A 19,057-nucleotide genomic window follows, 5' to 3' on the forward strand; every position below is an offset into this window, starting at 1 on the left:
CCGGTCCACCTGGCACCAACAACCATGCCATGTCCAAAATCATCTATATCACGTTTCTTCCCCATTCTCATGCACTGTTTGATCTTGAGCCGGTCGTCTTGACACACTCAGGTTCTTGAATGCATACCTGGATTGCTGCCATGTGATTGGCTGATTAAATATTTGTCGTAACTAGAAGTTCAGCAGGTGCAGTGGCTGGTGAGAGTATGTGCGCATGGATCCGTGCTTAAAAACTGAAAATAAGTATTAGTCTGCAAAAAGCAAAGAAATGCAAGTGAAATTCAAACAAGGTCCCCAGCTCCTGAAAAATTAAATTTGGATTTATATTAATTCAATTCACGATGTACTAATCTTCGACCATCTGCATCTACAGAAAAAGTCACATAAAACATGACAATACTGCACACAAAAAAGAGCTTCCCAACAAATCAGCTGTTCAGGTTCTTAAATGCAAGCTTTAGTTATTTCATCAAGGAAAAACTGGATGGCCTTGAATTTGATCAGAGGATTACACACACTCACAAACAAATCTATACATGCATACATAAGATATTGCCTCTACAGTATGCTCTTATGCATATACAGCCAAAAGGTAAACCTTCAAGTGCATCACTTTGTAAATTGCATTGCCTCCGCTGAAATTAAGTTTAAAGGGCACGGTTTCATCGGCTGTGACATGTGAAGAAAGAGAATGAGTGCGTACTGAAACAATAACAGATATGAGTCATGCATCCAAATGTGGACGAATCAATGCCTTACTTGATCTAATGCTTCACATTATAATCCGCATTAGCCTTTGCCCTTTCATACTGCCGCTATATGTTTAAATGAGACCTCTTAATCTTTCCCCGTATTCCCAACTAGTGAAGAGAAAATCAAGGTTTTAGTGTGTGCTTGATTACAAACGGGTCTGTACTCCTCCATGTGTCGTAATGTGGCGGGACTGGCAGTTTTGTTGGTATTTTTTAGAGATAAGCTTCTCCTTACTTCTCTCTCTAATAACGTTAAAATGTAAAGAATTTTAATACTGAGCTTTATGATGTCCATCTGTTGCGTGGAATTAATTTTATGGCAATATTAATGCAGCTTTTAGGAGGTTAGTGTCACTCAAAAAGGGCAGGACTGTTGATGGTATAGTTGGGGAACGCAAGAAGACAGAAAACGTGAGAATAGCGAGACTGGGAACGGGACAAAGGCGGCTGCTCCTTTGCCTCGTATCACCAGTCATCCATCAACATTAGTATTGTTATTTGCTTTTAGACACCTTATTCATTACCTTGTAATAGGAGGCAAAGCTAAAAATGCTTCAGAGTCTTAGGTGGCCTTTAGATACTGTCATGCTACTTAAGGGGGATTTATTGCAAAACAAGTATACTTTAAAAATCTTTATTTGGGCCAGTGCCAGGGAACAGTGGCCAACGCCAGTAAGTGTGGGTGCGAGGCAGATTAAAGATTTACAGCAGGTTTGGCTTATCCTAACAGAATATGTGGCAAATTCAATGAAAGGCAAAGGGGAAAAAAATGGCTACAAGGTGACATTTCAAAACATAAGCGAGAAATATGCATCTTTTCTCCTCAAATATTATTTCTGCTGAGTCAACACACAAACAGGCTTCATTTACTCTTTGGGGAACTTGAGGAAAATGACCTCTTTTATTTGCACGTGGCACCTGCTCAAGTCACTATTATTACTTTATAAATCCGGGGACTTGAATAGCTCACGTGCAATTTTCTGCTCATGTTTAGAGTGTTATGCACAATCAAATCACGTCTCACACATTTGCTTGTTTGGGGTAATTTTCACGATTTATGAACACCCCAACACAGTTTCAGAAAAAATAAAAAAAAATCTTAAACTCCAAAAAACACAAGTGTAACTTACTAGGTTTTAAGACTTTGTGAGATAAATCTAATAATATCAACCCACCACCTGCTTTTGCCTTCTGGCTCCTCCGTGATTATCAACCTGCCTGCATGCGCACGGCACCAGAAAAGATGAGAGGAGGAGAGGCTGTGCCACCGCTGACAGACCTCACAACACTATTGTGTGTATGTGAGTGTCTTCAAAAAAGATTCAGGGGCTATTTTAGCTCATAATTCATACTTATATGTAAGTAGTAGAAACAAATAACCCAAAAGAGCCACCCCTGTTGAAGCCATTGCATGTATATAACCTTGCTTATATTCACGATGTGCATGTTTTAAAAGAGATATAACACAATATAATCAGATCTAAATGTGAATCTTCACTTTCAATTCAGAGAGAGGGAATTCCAGCAAAATGTTAGAGAATTTGCACTCTAACAGTACTGGGTGCTAAAGCTTCCTGCTATGCTTGCTCTCTATGCAGAAGCAGTAATGTTTATAATAACTCTGAAAGATGGTGGGTACAAATTTTGTAGTTTCACAGCCCAGGCGGGATCCCACCATCACCCTAATCCATCTGAAATCTCATTTTTCTTGTTTTCCTTCCCGCACTTTAAAGGAAACAAGTGATTTGGGAGCAAGGGTGAATGATTGCAGGACACTAAAGTATGATGCAGGGCAGAGAAAAAGAGGCAAACAAGTATATTTTACACAAGAGATGTGGATAATCAAAGGAGGCTGTAACGAGAGTCAACTTAACAGTGAGCCACTGAAGGTGAATCGCATGAATGAAGGAGCTGAGATGCTGTAAAAGTAGCATTAAGTTTGGAAAAATAAACAAAAGGATCTAGACATAAAATACACAACATCGGTCGCAGCTGAGGGAGAGAACCGGCAAACATCAGAAAGGCACACAAGTCTAGAAGCAGCACTGTTTTTGATTGGCCACTGACGTTGCATTGTTTAAATAAAATGAGACTGGTGGACCTTTCAGCACACCGGTCAATACCTGAGAGTCACCCTATCGATTGGCAAGGTGCTGGCAAATGTCAACACCCAAAAGACCAAAAGTCTTTCCAGATCCTGCAGATGGAGAACAGATCCTTCTTGAGCTGGCAGCAGCACATAAAAACACCAAGAAAAATTGTGCTGTTATGTCTCTGACAGCACTTCAGATAAGGCACAGATTTATTGGGCTTTTAGACTTTAAGATGAATGCAGACCTCTTTTAAATGTTTGCCTGCTGACAGTGGAGAGCAGGCATCTGCACCTACACACAGGGACACTGTTAAATGTGACATAGGTCACGTGGTCTATGTGTAGTGTGTGTGTCATCATCCCTGTGTGCACTCTGACCAGCTGGGGTCACTCTCTTCATTGGCACTAAGCTGATTACAATCACACTAGGGAGCCAAAGAGCTGTATCAATGCCTCTTGTCACTTTGCCTCACTAGATACAAACTGTCCATTCCTGCTGAGGGCACATTAGTGATTTGTGTGAATGACTTATTGCTTCCATGAATGGCCTGGGAATTACATAGGAACAAAACCTTGCCATTCCTCTTTGCAACTTATAGAGTCATGCTGTGCTTACTGTATCTTGTTGTGACAGAAAATGGAAATAAAGTATTCAGATTAACTTTCTCAGTAAGATGAAATTTCAGCATTCAAGCATGTAAAGCAAAGGGAAGTTACTGTGGTCAGCAATAAGGCACTCTGGTGGTGAGGCAAAAGATGTGGGAGGCTTGCGTCGAGCACGCAATATAATCATTTCTTCTGTCACTTCCTGGAGTGCGGGGAGACAGCAAACAGCTGGCAGCACTTCCCACAGAGACGCCAACGGCATGATGACACAAGGAAAAAAAAGTGATAAAAAGAGGGAAAGACGGATATGAAAATGGAGGCGGTCCAACAGAGAAGCTAAAACAGGAAAAAGGCAGAAAAAAAGCTTAAGACTGGAGAAAGGAGGAGGTGGTGGAGATGAGAGGGAAACCCGTTTGCCCGGTCACAATCGCTTCTGCTTCATCAAACCAGTATCCATGAGGCAACGAAGGCTACCAGGTTGCTTCAGCCTTGCTCTGTCGGTTTCCTTTTTTTTCTATCATGTCTTCAGAGGCTCCTTCATAGAGCAGAGATTTCTAATACATCTCCCCTGTCTTGCAAAATCAAGCCCCTCTTTTGTTACTGATGCTCTGGAGACCCTGTGATTGCCCTAGATAGGACTTTCACAAAAGCCAATTCCACTGCTTTACTAAGTTTTGAGCAGAGGATAACTAATTTTTAAATCTCGGCATAATTGAAAGGCAGCGTTTTCCCTGAATATGTGAAAATGTGAACTCATTTAAATGCTGCAGTGCAAAATAGGAAATAATATTAGTGTCAGCGAGAACTGTTAAAGCATCTGTTATAAATGATACAAGCAGAAAATTAAGGAAGACACCTAATTGGAAAAAAGAAAATGATCCCAGTGGGGGGAAAAAGTATTTTGAAGGCAACTTTTAATCAGTGAGACCTGAACCGTGCTGATAATGTAGAGCAGAAGCGTTTCCCTTAAATTTGCATCAGGGGTTGGCTGTGGGGGCTGAGGTACCAGCTGCTCTGCCTCACACACAGCCTGTATAGAGATGAATTGCTCCCTGGGTGTCGATAAGTCACCATGGCACACCATGGTCACCATGGAAACAATGCAAACACAGCATTTCTGAGGAAACAAGTAAAATGAAGTTGATTACACACTTCTTTCTGACTGAAAGGGCTCTTCCTCCTTAGGAAATCCCCTCTTATTGTCAGGATTTTCAATGCATATTCGATGTTTTTGTTTTTTTAAAGCAGCGATTCTGCTTTTATGGCACCTCAGATATCCCAAGAAATACTAAGACAATGCACAACTGCAGTTCCTGAAGCAGCCACCTGAGGCTGTTCCCAAAAGCCAAGTCAATCCCAGCATATCTATCTATAACAAATTTTCCCTTCATAACCGCTGAACTGAGCTAATTATTTAAATGGTGTTAAGTCTTAAAGTTATGCATAGGGGTATTGTTGCTTTGAGTGACTGTATCCAGTACGCTACGTAGGTCAGGACAATTAAATCAAATCAAATTTAATGAAAAGCGACATTCAGAACATCTAACTAATCTCACCCACGTTGGTTTCTGTTTCTTTTTTGGTTTTTAAATTGTGTTAATACTTCCTCTGTTATGTAGTCTCACTTGTAAAACATTGTGAAATGTCTCATCAGGTCACTGAGCAACGCTAGCAGTTTCTACCAAATAAAAATGCAGTACTTGGAAACACTTTTGCCAAACAGAAAAACTAAAAAACTAAAATAGTTTCAGAGACCAAAGTAATTCCACAAATCTGTTACTACACACAAACGCCCCAAAATAGCCCAGCTGTAGAAGTTGAGTATTTACAGTACAAACCTACTGAACTAGGAGTGAACTAGCTCTAACTTTGAGCCATGTGTACTGTTTGCAGTGTTTTCGTGCATTTCTGTGTGTTTGATTTTATGAAACGATATAGCCCGTTGTGAAGTTATTATAATAATAATGTATTCAAAAAGTCCACTCTCTGGTTATGCTGAGTAAAATAGTTTTTACTTGTATGTTACGTAGCACTACTTAGAGGGGTCTGTGTTTGTAATGCACCTATACAATCTATGGATGAACCTTACTAGCCATTCTTGCTAAAGTTAGCTGACAACTCTGGATCCCACCCTCTCATCTAAATGCTGTCCAAAATAACATGCCTGGGGTCACTTAATAATATCTAAGAGTCACAGCTGGATTTCAAACAAACAGTAGGCGATATGTTAATTTATACCATACATCTGTTTTCTAGGTAGAACCAGTAGCATACTGTCCCGCACCTCTGGTATTACACAAAAAGTGGAGACACTGATCCAGTGGTCAGGATGCACTTCTCTGATGACTGGTAGTCAGTCACACACATGACGGATTGAGAGCCAAATATAAACACCACAATGAATACTAATACACTCCCATGTCAATGCTCCCAAGATGGAACAGCAAGAAGGATCACAATTCAGCTTTCACGCTGCAGGGAAGCAATGACAGAAATGTGGAAAGAATGGAAAAACAGAGCAGAGAGAGGAAAGGGCGCGGGAGGTATATAGGAGGAAATGGATGATTGTAGGGTGAAGGTGATAAAAAGAAATGTAAAGGGAGGCTATGAAGAGGGTGGGGAGACTATTGAATGGTATGGAGACAACAGCATCTCACTCGCTGTGTTGTGAAGCTCATAGAAAGCTGGCTCAGCAGCATTTGAAGGTTTTCAGATAAAGAGGTGTGTTATTGTGTGTGTGTGTGTGTGTGTGTGTGTGTGCACATAGACATGTCTGCTTGTGTGTTTACTGAGGGCAAAATGCGTGTCTTATTCAATGTATGTGCAGAGATTTGGAAGGCTGGCTGTGAGCTCAGCATACACAATGTGTGTGTGTGTGTGCAGGGGGGACTACTGGAGCACGTAAAAGAGACCCGATGCTCATAGAATTTAGAATGATGACTCTCTTCTCTCCCCTGTCATCTCTCCATCTCTCCCTATTCCTGATCTCTTCTGGGACAAGAAAAAAGAACAACAGACAGGGTGAGCAAACTTCCCTGAGAGACAGCAGTGGAGGAAACAGGGAGGAGATGAGGAAGGCAGGAGGAGGAAGGAACACATTAACCTCTTACTCGGGGCGTCACTCGAGCTGCCAGCACTAGGCAGCGCTAGCCCTCGTTGGTGGTCCATATGCAGCCGCTCCCAGCATTTCAGTGGGGTTTATGTAGGAATTTGATGGCAGTCAGATCTGAGGTATGCCCTGTGCAACGTGGAATATATGTAAGAAATTGTTTATTGCAGAGCTTTACAAAGCTTTGCAGCAGAAGGCAGCTGTTTTTGGCATACAGACTCTTACCCACTGTTGTGCACCACCTGTCGTGTACAAAAAGGCAAGAAGGAAATGCTAATGATGTGAAACATTTGGCAGCCAGAGAGCCAGATATTTTCCATAGCAGCTGGTAGAGACCAAAAATGAAGCAAAAGGGGTAGTAAAAACATTTGGGTCGTAAAAACGATTTAGATTTATTACGACACACACAAAAATTTAATTAGAGCCCAATCAATACAGTGTTTTTAGGACTGATACAAATACTTTTTTATTTTCGGTATTCCAATAATTTTCCAATATTCCATTTTTTTCTTTCAGACACACAAAACAGTTATGTGGCAGGGGTGTGGTCTCTGGCGTGTTGCAGTGGAGGGGCGTTACAGTGAGTTCTCAGGGCAGTGCCGAGGTGTGGCAGAGAGGGCAGGTGTGACCGCTCTAGGTGCTCATTTTCTTCTTCTCTGTATGTTTAAATAGTGATGGCGGGGACGGAGAGGAGGAGAAGGAAGCAGCTGCTCCTGTGCGACTGGTGCCAGAACATCAAAATACAGTTCCTTAAGCGAAAATAAAAACGAACCTTTAGTGCATGAAATCCAGTCTGCGTTTCGGGTCCTTACCACAAGTTATTTATTTACTTGCTTACACTACTCCTGATTTTGCTCAGATCCGCTCTTTGTTGTGTTCCAAACATGGTTTTCCAATGGGAAAGCTGCAGAGTGCCCTCTGGTGGAGAAACTATGCAACATCAACACTCATGATATGGTTGAAGGGTGTTTCTTCCATCTCTTCATTACTTTTTAAATATTAAATGATCAGCTATTATAAATGCTGATACTGATAGACTTGCTAGTAGCTATCAACTAATAATATTGACCTGCTGATAAATCAATTAGGTCATAGTCTAAATAAATTTTTCTTTGTTGTTCAAGATTTTTTTTTACTTTGATTTTAAGTAAATATTTCTCTATTTTTTTTCTTTTTTTGGAGGCAGTGTCCAAGTGGTAATAATTTTGTTATTCTGCAATTAAAGTATAAGATTAGGGAAAATTAATTGAAATGTTTAAATCTTGACAAAGTACTGAACACTCCCTATTATATATTTTACTATTACTATAGAAAGTAATTTACAGGTTGATTGAGTAAATATAAACATAATGGAAGAACAGTATAGCCGTACCAAGCTTGCTGAGTTGTAGGTGAGGGTAAATTGAGGGTATAATACACCATCTGGCCACTCATTAGCTTTGGTTTGTATTGACCTTGTTGTTTATGCTTTAGACCAACCTAAAAAAAGAGGATTTGCTTGTTGATCTTCTCCTTTTCTGTATTAGTTAAATTGTGTGGCTAACATAGTGAGGATTAGACGTGCCTCACGAGTTTCACTTAATGATGTCTTCATTCATGAATCACTACACGCATGGTCAACTGCAATTAGCCGTAAGACAGGCCCCTGGGCTTTTTTGGGATGCCATGGCCACTGAGCTGCATTCAAACTGTAATTCCTTGGCACGCAAAATCCCACTGGTGATCATAACTAAAGAAAGCAACACTGGGTTGTCACAGAAGTGTGTGTCACAATAAACACATACACTGATGGAAGGGAATTTTTGAAATAAAATATACAGCAACAATTTAGTACTGAGACAGATGAACTTTATGTGCCGTCCCCCTATTTGTCTTCCGCAACCTCTTTTGCCTCACTATAAACGTTCCCTCGCAGATACAAGGCTTTGTTTGGATCAATAAAAAACTGCAGTGTCCTAACCTCCCCCTCATTTTAAATATGACCCTGGGATACCTCTGCTGTAAAATCCACATGAGATCCAGTCTGCCTCTTAACAGTGCGGGATAATCTGACACAAGCTCAGTTTTCGGAGCATTTCAAATTAAAAATTGCTTTTACGTGATGAAATGTCAGTGTAATGTTATCCGTGTGTATTTTATGCCACACTTACCTCTGTTTTTGTTCATGTAGCGGTCGATTAAAGCAATCAGAGAAAATCAAACACACCTAAGGCATGAGTGTAAACGCTTATAAATAAATGCAGAGTTACATTCGAGCTGCAAAACACGATTTCACAAGTTTTAATGCAATTTTATTCCTACAGAGCCACGTGAAATGACGCTGTCAACAGATGTCATAGTACTCATCAACGTGGAATGCTTTTGTTAGGAAAGCTGATATTTGCTGCTTGGTAACATAACTATAAATTCAGACAGCACTAACAAAACAAAGGACAGTGGAAAGTACTCTACTGCTTACAGCACTAGTGCCATTTGTTGTCCATGTGTGGAAATTCATGTTTAGAGTGATTAAATAGCAGAACAAACTGGTGAGGATTCACTGTACATACAACAAATCAGCTACTTCTCAAAGAAAACAATAGAAGACGCCATCAAAAAATGCTTTAAATGAAGGAACATAAGCGCTTCTTTTTATAGATGAAACTGATCCAGAGTATATTTTGAGGGAATGAAAATCCATTGCTTGTTATTGTCAGGGCTTTTGCAAAGTTTTTGTTATCCCCAAAACAATATTTAAACTTTTTGATCACTACACAAGTGATCGCAGCCAAAGATCATTTCAAAAATTATATTTTGTTGCAGGTGACAGAGAGAGAAGAAAGGCAGCGGTGGATGGGTTAAAGTTTTTCGTGGAACATCCTGATGACAAATGCTTCTGCCTCGTCTCATGGCGGGACTATAAGAACTCATACCACCTATAATCTAGCAGGTTCTTTCTTATCTGATTATGAATGCTGGGTAAAGAGGATTTAGGTGCTGGTGCCTAAATGCTAGGCTGTACTGATTAGAGGCCTGATGGAAGGCTTATGCAACGAGGAGACTACACGAGGAGAGAAGGTGCGCTCTGCCCAAATGACAAACTCGCTTCGGCTATGCATCCTGATAACTTCTTAAAATGTAACACGATAACTCCCATAGATTTGAGTTACCATTAGTTCCTGTACATGGATGCATTGCTTGAAAAAACAAAACAAAACTTGGAGAGACAAATAGTATTTGCAAAGTCAAGGTCGGTATTAATCAGAGAGGCTTTTCACAACACAGGTAAAAAGTAGCTACAACGCACGTATTTCCCCAACAAGCTGAGTTTTTGTCAATAATATGCCAGCACTTATAGATTTAAACTTCTGAGAACTGACCGCGAGTCAGGCAGAGATGAAAGAATGATTATGAAAGACAGATTAGCGGGTCCACCTGCTGCTTGAAGCTGACACAGAGGCGCATACGTCGGAGAACATTTGACTTAATGCTGACGAAAGGCCACGCTCATTTTTCCTCTCCCCATCTCCACTCATCTTTGACTCAGCCAATATCAGAAACTACATCAATGTACACACAAGGCCAAATGCTCACTTCAGTGCTATAAAAGCCTGGAAGGAAACAGATGGATGGACGGGAAGGGGCTGTCTGCGCTGATGTGAAACAACGGGCGGCATCAAACGCCGTGGAGTCGTGCCACAACAGTATGCTAATTGAATTTGCTCCTATCACATCCAAAGCTACGCATTAATATTGTCACTTCTGCCGTCTCACATGTCCCGTTCTATATGCGATTCTATAAATGAGCCAACAAAGCCAAACGGGCAGTGTGTACTGTGGATTTACCGCACCACATAGAGACGGATGATTATGACAACACTGACATTCACACAGTGGCATTTAGGATGTGTGTTACAGTAAGGTATTTTGTTACAGCTTCCTTATACTGTGTCATCATCATCATCATCATCATCAACAGTGGACCGACTTTGGCTGCTTCCAAGCGTGGGAGGACCAAACAGCACAAGGCTGCGCCCATGCAGTCCCACTGCTTACCATTTCCACTAGCTAGACTAGCTTATTAGATAAAGGGGAGAGTAATGTTGCACATCCACATTAGGAGCAAGCATAGGGCTGGACATGGCCTGTGTGTGTGTGTGTGTGTGTGTGTGTGTGTGTGTGTGTGTGTGGGTGGCTGGCTGGCTGGCTGGGTAGGGAGGGTGGGGGAACAGAAAGAAACACTGATCTCTTTAAAATGCTCTGAATCCTCTGCTATTATTTTCCGGGGCTGCCCATATAGACTTTCTCTTTTAGAGTCACTGGTGTATTAAAGCTCTAATACTGTGCATTACATTATTAATATTCTGAAAGGTTTGTCTGCAAGCACCGCATGAAACAAATCAAGATAAAGAAAAGATGCTGCTCTTGCATACTGCACTATTAAAACTGAGCCCTGTATGCACCCATGTCACGACTAATAGCAATAACTTTTAATACTGACTAAACCGCTAAGATCTGTAGCAACTGTTCGTTAACATCGTGATACTTATTACACAATTTGTTTGTTTTTTTTTTTGCATACCATTGTCTTTATTTGAAGGCAGAAACAAATGCATTGGCGGCATCTAATCACATTTTCCATCTCACTGACAAAAAACACTTCAAGTGGAGAAACACAGGCAGGTTACAAACTGCATGCACAAGTTACATTTGCCATCTTGGCATCATGACTGTTAAAGTGCATTTACACAGAGAAACATCAAGGCAAAGATAAATTCATATTTCCCAAAGCAATCCAGCAATTTTAATACGAGTTCCTTGTGCGAGCTAGTGTTAAGAATATTTGCTGTAGAACTATACCCATGACTCATTATAAACAAAAAAGGTCGGGGCAGCACTAAGTCCTTCTGGCTCAATATCAAGGATGACACGTTCTACCGGATTACAAGAAATTATAGCCTCAAGGAGGGAAAAGATGCAAACACCATCTTAGGTTTTATTTTTCAGAGCACAACCGCCACTAAATTATTATATACAGTATCTAATTGACAAGTAGAGATAATATAAAAAATGTATACACGTGTGTGTTTGTATTTACAAAGAGAGCGCAGTGACAACATTTTATGTAAGAGGTGGAAACTATTATCTGTAATGTAAATCAAGCATCTATACTGATTTACTAAACGATATCAACGCTGACAAAAAGGATCTTTTACTTTTTTGCGCTTGATATTAAAATGTACTGACTGCACATCTGTTTAGAAAACAGCGCAACTTCTTGTAACTCCCCATAAAGCTAACCACAACTATGAGCGCTCACACACATGAAATTCTCGCACGCCAAACACCCGTCAGTGCCCTCCCCTCCCACCCACCCATGAGAGAGGGCACTAAACCAAAAGTCACAGCAACACTAAGAAGCCACCGCACTGCCGAGTGTTCTCTTTCTTTGGACCATTCATAATTCACCGAGAAAGATTTGCAAAGATCCAGCTCAGCATCCTGAGGCGTAACTTACATGACTTCATCTCTTACATCACTCTCTCTCTCTCAGGGCTTTCCTTTGCCACTATCTTGTCCACCGCAGCTCTCCCTTCACTTGTGGCTCTCTCTAAGCACCTTTTTTTTCTGTTTTGGTGCAGTGTGTGCTAGGCTTCTGCCTTTTCCCTTCCTCTGCCAGTGCTCCCAAAGCATGAATGAAATCCTGAAAGAATGAAATCCTAAATTGATTGACCCTTCTGAAAAGGTCGGCCCTCTTATGCGTTACCTTTATTTAAGGGCAGAGCGGGCCAGCGGTGGCATTAAGTGTCAGACTGGGTTCCTCGTAAATCTCATAAAGCCTGCTTTACAGAAAAACAAAGAGAGTGAAGGGAAGGTGTATATTCTATGCCGTAAGACTCTGTGATTGCATTTGACAAAGGGCTCATGTTGCTTTGAATAAAAGCACATTGCTGTGTACCAGGCTTGTAATGGCATTTCCCTGGTAAAGGGCTTTCAAGGCACGCACAATGTGTGCCCCATAAAAGGCTTCCCTGACCTCAGGGAGCTGCCATCTGACAGTCCAGCAGCCCTGGCAGGTTATTTCCAAATGTACTTTCAACTGCAGATAACCTTAGTGAAATCACAAAGCCGAGGCATTAGAGTCACATTCAAGCTCATCTTGCAAAGCAGTCTGCAGAACGTCAGTGCCATTTGAATTAGGGAGGAATTTCCCTTTCAGGTTTCACAGGCTTTCCCCATGCAATAGTGTACAGGTCAGCAATACGTAGACGTGTCTGGAGACTAAGGGACTATACTTGGACTTATCAGTTTAAAATCCACACAACGTATCAAGTTACTACACTGCTATCACCAAGGTTTGCCTTAAATTAAATATTGTCAGCTCTTTAATTAATTTAGGTGATATAAAGCTTCCCCCATCGAGGATGAATGCAATCATCGAGGTGAGGCGGGGTCCTTGTCAGTCACATATCACTAGTTGATGTGTGGGTAAACAAGCTATATGGATATAGTACAGGAAGGCAGGAAAAAAAATAAAACATCTATAGCAGCCTGTAAAATGAGCTGAACTTTATGCATTGAGAGTCATTACCATTTTTTGCCATTTCAAAGCTGAATATTGCACCATAATTTTGGCACCAGGGGTCTAAAATTGAATCGAGCACGAATTCCAAACTGTCCCAGTCGAAGTGAAACAGCTTTTGCTTTAATGGAAAAGGGCTCAGAACAATGCATCATCCAACGTGCACTATACAGCACATCAGACGGGGATGATGTTTCTTGGGTCACGCACACAGGTCCCTGTGTTTATGATCGTCTGACGTGGAATATAATCCCGATGAGCCCTGCCCCGCCTGCACTGCTTGATGATGGGATCAGGATACTAAATTACCAGTGATTGGATTTCATCAAGGCTGACCAACCTAATTGAGGACTGAGTGAGGGTGGAATGAGAAGGTGGAGGAGGAGGAGATGTCATCGTTTTACAAGGAGCAGCCATGACAACATGGCAAGACAGTCACTTGATGTCTGTAGTATTTATCATGTTGATTCAGGGCATGAATGAACACGGGGCTGTATGTGACTGATGCAGCATTTTTTGTAAACATGTGGAAAGGTGGGTAGCAGCTGCACCGATGACTACCTCAGCCCTCAGTCACACCGAATAAAGATGCCTGTATTTATATACAAGTATTTATAAAAAGGGCTATAGAAACTGTATTTATCAATACATATGCAAGCACCTTATGACATTTTCCTGACTCACAGTCTGACTGAGAAAGAAGTACATCTAATCAGTAAGACTTACGCATAATAGAGCCACATGAGAATATATGCTTGTACCGCTCTGTCCAAGAAATGTACCGTTTTACAAGTCATGAACAGATGTGGTCTATTTTATCCCGGCAAAGAAAGCCAGACCAGAAGCTGACACTCCTACCGATTATTTCATCAAAGCAAATGAAGTCAAACTCTTTCTACTCCAGTGATTCCCACTCATACTAGAACTGTGCGTTTTTACTTAAGGATGATTTTTCATCCCTATATTCTGCTTTTCCTCCATCCGTACAAATTGTTATCCAAAGACAGCAGCTTTCGCTACATTTCAAACCGATGAACTCATCAGTATTTTTGTTTTTACAGGATAGATCTGGCCTTTGATAACCATGCCTGCAATGTGTTGTGATCCAGGGAGCATGTTCAGCTTTGAATGTGAACATGAAATGTGAGACGGTGTGATCGCACTTCCAGTTTGGGTTTCCTACCTTGGCAGCCACTGAGGAGTTGGGTTTCTCCAGGAGATCCCACAGTTTCTTCCTCTTGTCCGGGCAGCAGGTGTTATCAAACTCTCCCTCTCCCTCCCTCTCCCTCATTGTCTCTGCCTCCCTCCGCAGTTCCTCATTCATCTGCTCTTTTTTCTGGTGGTAACGGGCCTGGCAGCAAGACTCCAGGTAGATCTCATCAATACCCCAGTAGTCTAACTCCTGGCCAAATGACAGGGCGCACATCTCCTCCATCATGTGCAACTTGCCTGTGCGGTAAAAGTTCAAAATGGAGGTGAAGGCCCCCGGGTGCCGATCGAAGAAGTATTCGTTCTCGTTCAGGCTGTAGTCGTCACAGATTTCCATCAGGGACTCGTGGCTGTTGCACTCTCGAAGCTTGCCAAGCCGGGTCCTGGGTAGCCGATCCAGGGTCCGCCACAGGACTTCATGGTTCAGACCCCCGACGTTAAGGCGGACTCTGCGGGAGCGGGCTTTGGTGCGGATTATGTCGATGGGCTCAGGGGGAAGCGAGGGAGCAGTTCGGATGTTGATGGGCTTAACTCCGATTGGTCCGAGTTTCTCAGCCATGGTGATGGAAAAGGAGACTTCTGGGAAGATGTTACACTGACCTCCTCACCCCCCGAAATATGGGAAAATAATTTAAAGCTCTTATGTCGGTTATGTCGGATCCTCTTTAGGCAAGTCCCTCCATGGCTGAGAAAACAAAAGAGAGAGGTGTGAGATGAGTGAGTGACTGATGGCACATTGGTTAAATCAATTTCAGCATCAAAAGGGACACATTTCACCTCCAAAATTAGAAAACAAATGCGCTCTCTTCAGTTGGGAACAGTCACCTGTTACTTCATATGGTCAAAAAATAGTATCAGCCGTGCAGCGTTATTGATCCCACATTTCTATGAAGGTGTTAGGCAGAATCAATGATTTTGTCAATATGGCTGCTTTGCTTTGCATTCCACTCCAGCAGCGTTGTAGTGAGGAAATGAACTCCTGCTACTTTCTGTGCAGCCGGTCGGCCCAAATGGGTCAAATAAGCCATGAATTACATTCATGTGCCATTATTGTTTAGATGCACCAATCTGGAGGCATGTGAGGCAACAATTTTTAACTTCTCATTATCATATATCATTAGAGTCATATGTTTTCAGTAAAATTTTACTCCCGCACATGAACAAAAAGCTCCTAAGAAAAACAATTTTGACTAAGGTGTATTATATATATATATATATATATATATATATATATATATATATATATATATATATGTGTATATATATATTAAAAAATCAATATTTTATAATTAAAAGTTGTAAATATAGCCCTTTTACTAATTAACCGCACAAGGGTTAAAAAAAATAAAAAAATAATAATGAGAAATAAGTCTATGTAGCAGGGAATGATGGGAGTGCTCCTGGATGCAACAGTTTTTAGTTACATTCCCAACTGCCGTATTATCTGTATCACGAATTTGCCACCAGGAAGCCAATTTTACTATATACATGGATGTGTATAAGAGGGGGATGCACTGCGAAATCACGCGGATAATATAACTGTAGTATAATCTGAAAACATCGCATACCTGTTACACTGCTGTGTTTTTTCTTATCTGTGTTCAGGAAGGTTTTCATGCCTTCACAGTCCACCACCTACCTTCAATCTAAATCAGTCTAACAATCCCTGCTGCTCTGGTAGCGCACATTCGTTTTCGACTCACTTCAAAGTAGAGTTAAAAAAAAGCAAAAGAAAAAAAAAGAAAAACAGCAGAATATATGGTGTAAAAATGAGTCTCACCTTGCCTCGACAAACCACCTTTTGCATGCAAACTCCTCTTGTTCCTGGGGGAGCAGAGGACGAAAAGGGAGCCGGGATCTCCCCTTCAGTCAAGCGGCTATTGCTGTAGGAAGCACTCCGCCGCGCAGAGAACGCGCGCCCCACATTTTGTGTGAAAACGAGTCGAAAAGACAAGAAAAAAGCGTCAACGTCTTTCTCTGAAAATGTTCATCGGGAGAACGGACAGTGTCGTTTCGCCATGGGAACGCTGAGGAAATGAGTCCTGCGCCTTCATCCAAAAGCTTGAAGACAGGGGCTCTGAATCACTGTAACTGCAGACGTAGAGCGCGTAAAAGGCAACGAGAAGGAACGGGATAAGCGAACTGCGGAGTGTCCCGCTGTATACTACATAAGGAGGAGCAGAGGGGCGCACATGGGCTGCACCACATCCTAGAGGTGAAACCAAATCAGAAGCGGGCGGAATATTATTTTTCTAAAACAGAACAAAATGTTCAGTGAGAAGTGTTTGATTTCTAATCACGGAGAGCGGAGATTTTCAAAGTTACTGAGCGAAATCCTGGATCATATCATCCTACAAGAGCAGTCACGCACGGAAAATCAAAAGCAAAATCTTTACAATATGTCTATAGTATATAATACACCACTGGCCCATCGTTGCTGTGCGTAAAGTGTTGGTAGCAAACGATAGGTGCACTCCTTGCCGTAGGTGTGACTGTAAATACTGCGCTATATTTCCTGTTTCGGTGGAGATTTGAAGTTGGATTATCACAACACGCTGCTGTGAATAATCTCCAACAAAATTTCTCAGAATAGCAGTTTTTCAATTTTACCAAACTACTTTCGGTCACTCACACACTAGCATGGCCGCCACCTATCGTAAGGAAAACAGCTAAAATCTCACATGTATTTGGCATTATACACCAGATTGCTCCCGTTTCTCCATCTCTCGCTCTCTTAGTGCACAGGAATATTGTCCAGTGCTGCGGTGATATTTTCTTATAGAGTCTACACATGTGTCAACTGAACATTTCCCCCTTAGCTAAGCACTTTTCCAGAAATTTGATTATACGCTGCATATGTGTAATCAATTTCTCTGCCATGTTCTTTCCTTCCAGTGACAATTGATCAATACTACTGCACTGACTAAAGAGAGCCTGGTGTGCATGTAGCCTATACTATTTCTTAACTGTGTGGGCACAATGTTTGAAGGTCAGTATAGTTTTGGTGCTCTTCACAGATTTTGTACATTCCCACAGCACACTCATGGCAATCACGTATCACCCCGATTAGTTGTTTGAATGTGACCTCAGCAATCTGGCGGTCTAGTGCATAGACTAAGCTGCATTTGCTTTGGGACTTTTTTTTTTAAAAGATGGCAAGAGGATTGCAGGATTTGTGCAAGTCTACAAATGCAAAGAATCTATTATTTTACACCCCAATAGAAGTGTTTACCACTTAATCAGGTAATGATTTAAAGATGTATTCATTTAACCCCTTGTTATCAGGGGTATATTAATATGACAGGCCTCAGGTCTGCTGCAGTGAAGCATGACTATGACCCCTAAGTGACAGATGTAAAATATTCTGCTGTTGACAAGAAAACTGCTGATGACACAGGTTGTTAATGAGAGTACAGAATAATGATTAAGAGTAATCGACTGTGTCCCCTTTCATTAATTATTGCAAAACTGGCAGCCAATCAGTTATCCCACGTGAGGTAGCGCAACAGGGCAACATTGTGCACCGCAGCTTCTACAGCAGTAATTTGTGTTGCGTGCAGTAATGTGTACTTGCTGTAGATGCTTCCAGCCCTGTGCTAACACCACCTGCATGCGCGGGTACTCCAGGGAGTTGAAGGCAGCCTGCATCCATCCCACCATGTGGGTGGAATAATTCTAGTTACCAGCTTGATATCTATAATTACCAACTTTCCAACAGGTTACAAAGACTATAAAATGTTTGTTTTCTTTGGACAGTTTGCTTTTTTTTTCCCTTCTCATTCCTGTGTACTATGTGGGCATTTGTGCTTGTGTGGGCTGTTGCCATAGCAACCCAAATTGTAGCATCATGCTGAAGAAACACTTTGGGCCACAGAGCCAGATAGGCTTGGATATTTAGATAACCAGCATTGCTGCTTTGTTACCGCTGAATGATTGAATCACTTGTTTGGCCAATTAACCTTGGGTGTCTGTAGTCGTCAGATTTCCTCGCACAGTTTGAGAGTGATAGCGGGCTCATGGAAGAATTCAAAAGAAACTACTTGGCAACCTTCCCCCCTACCTGCTCTCTCTGTAACATTCTTATCAATCTCCGACCAAAGAGAAGTTGACTGACTGCACCGGCTGTCTCATCCATGAGCTGTCACTGCCTGCTGTATTTTCCCTTTTCAGTTTGTCATAAAATGTGTCCACTCCATCATCACCACCGTGGACACACTCGCACCCCACAGCTCCTGCCTCTGACGCTGTCAGCACATAAGAGAGACACATCATCGCCCGTTTGTCACACACTCATTAGACAGATACACCGAGGAGCACCACACCAATGATTTTTCAGCTTCCTTTTACTGTACTGGGTTCTGAAAGTGTGAGTGTTTCACATAAGAAGGAAGCACATGGGCTGATCTTAAAAAAGAAAATGTATGTTAAATAGGCTGCGAGTGTGTGCACGGTGAAAGAGAGGAAATATGGATGCTGTAATTTACTGTCAGCTTCTGCAGGAGTGGGAGAGCAAAAGTCAAATCCACTTAAATTACAATAATAAGCATTCAATCAGTGTGGAACACCTTTCTATTAATAGGAAGCTGTCACGGATTTGAATACTTGCGATAGAAAAAACCCACATGGGTGGATAAGGTTAAAAAAATCTATCTGCTTTCTCTTTTTTACTGCTTCCTGATCCTTGCTTTGACAGCTCGGATGTAATGTAATTTTCCATTTTTGTCACT

The 19,057-nt window shown here is 41.6% G+C and overlaps 1 protein-coding gene across 1 annotated transcript in view; it reads right to left on the bottom strand.

Annotated features, from left to right (window-relative positions):
* Positions 1 to 16,549, bottom strand: part of kcnb2b (potassium voltage-gated channel subfamily B member 2b) — an 89,627-nt gene extending 73,078 nt beyond the window's left edge. Inside the window, exons 1-2 of the mRNA XM_031749966.2 lie at positions 16,111 to 16,549; positions 14,305 to 15,015 (exon numbers count right to left, since the gene is read on the bottom strand). Of these exons, the coding sequence (XP_031605826.1) occupies positions 14,305 to 14,889 (585 nt within the window). The 5' untranslated portion in view covers positions 14,890 to 15,015; positions 16,111 to 16,549. The remainder of the gene's footprint in view (positions 1 to 14,304; positions 15,016 to 16,110) is intronic.
* Positions 16,550 to 19,057: the final 2,508 nt, after the last annotated feature.

The sequence above is a fragment of the Oreochromis aureus genome, linkage group 9, assembly GCF_013358895.1.
Source record: "Oreochromis aureus strain Israel breed Guangdong linkage group 9, ZZ_aureus, whole genome shotgun sequence".
Classification (NCBI taxonomy): Eukaryota; Metazoa; Chordata; class Actinopteri; order Cichliformes; family Cichlidae; genus Oreochromis; species Oreochromis aureus.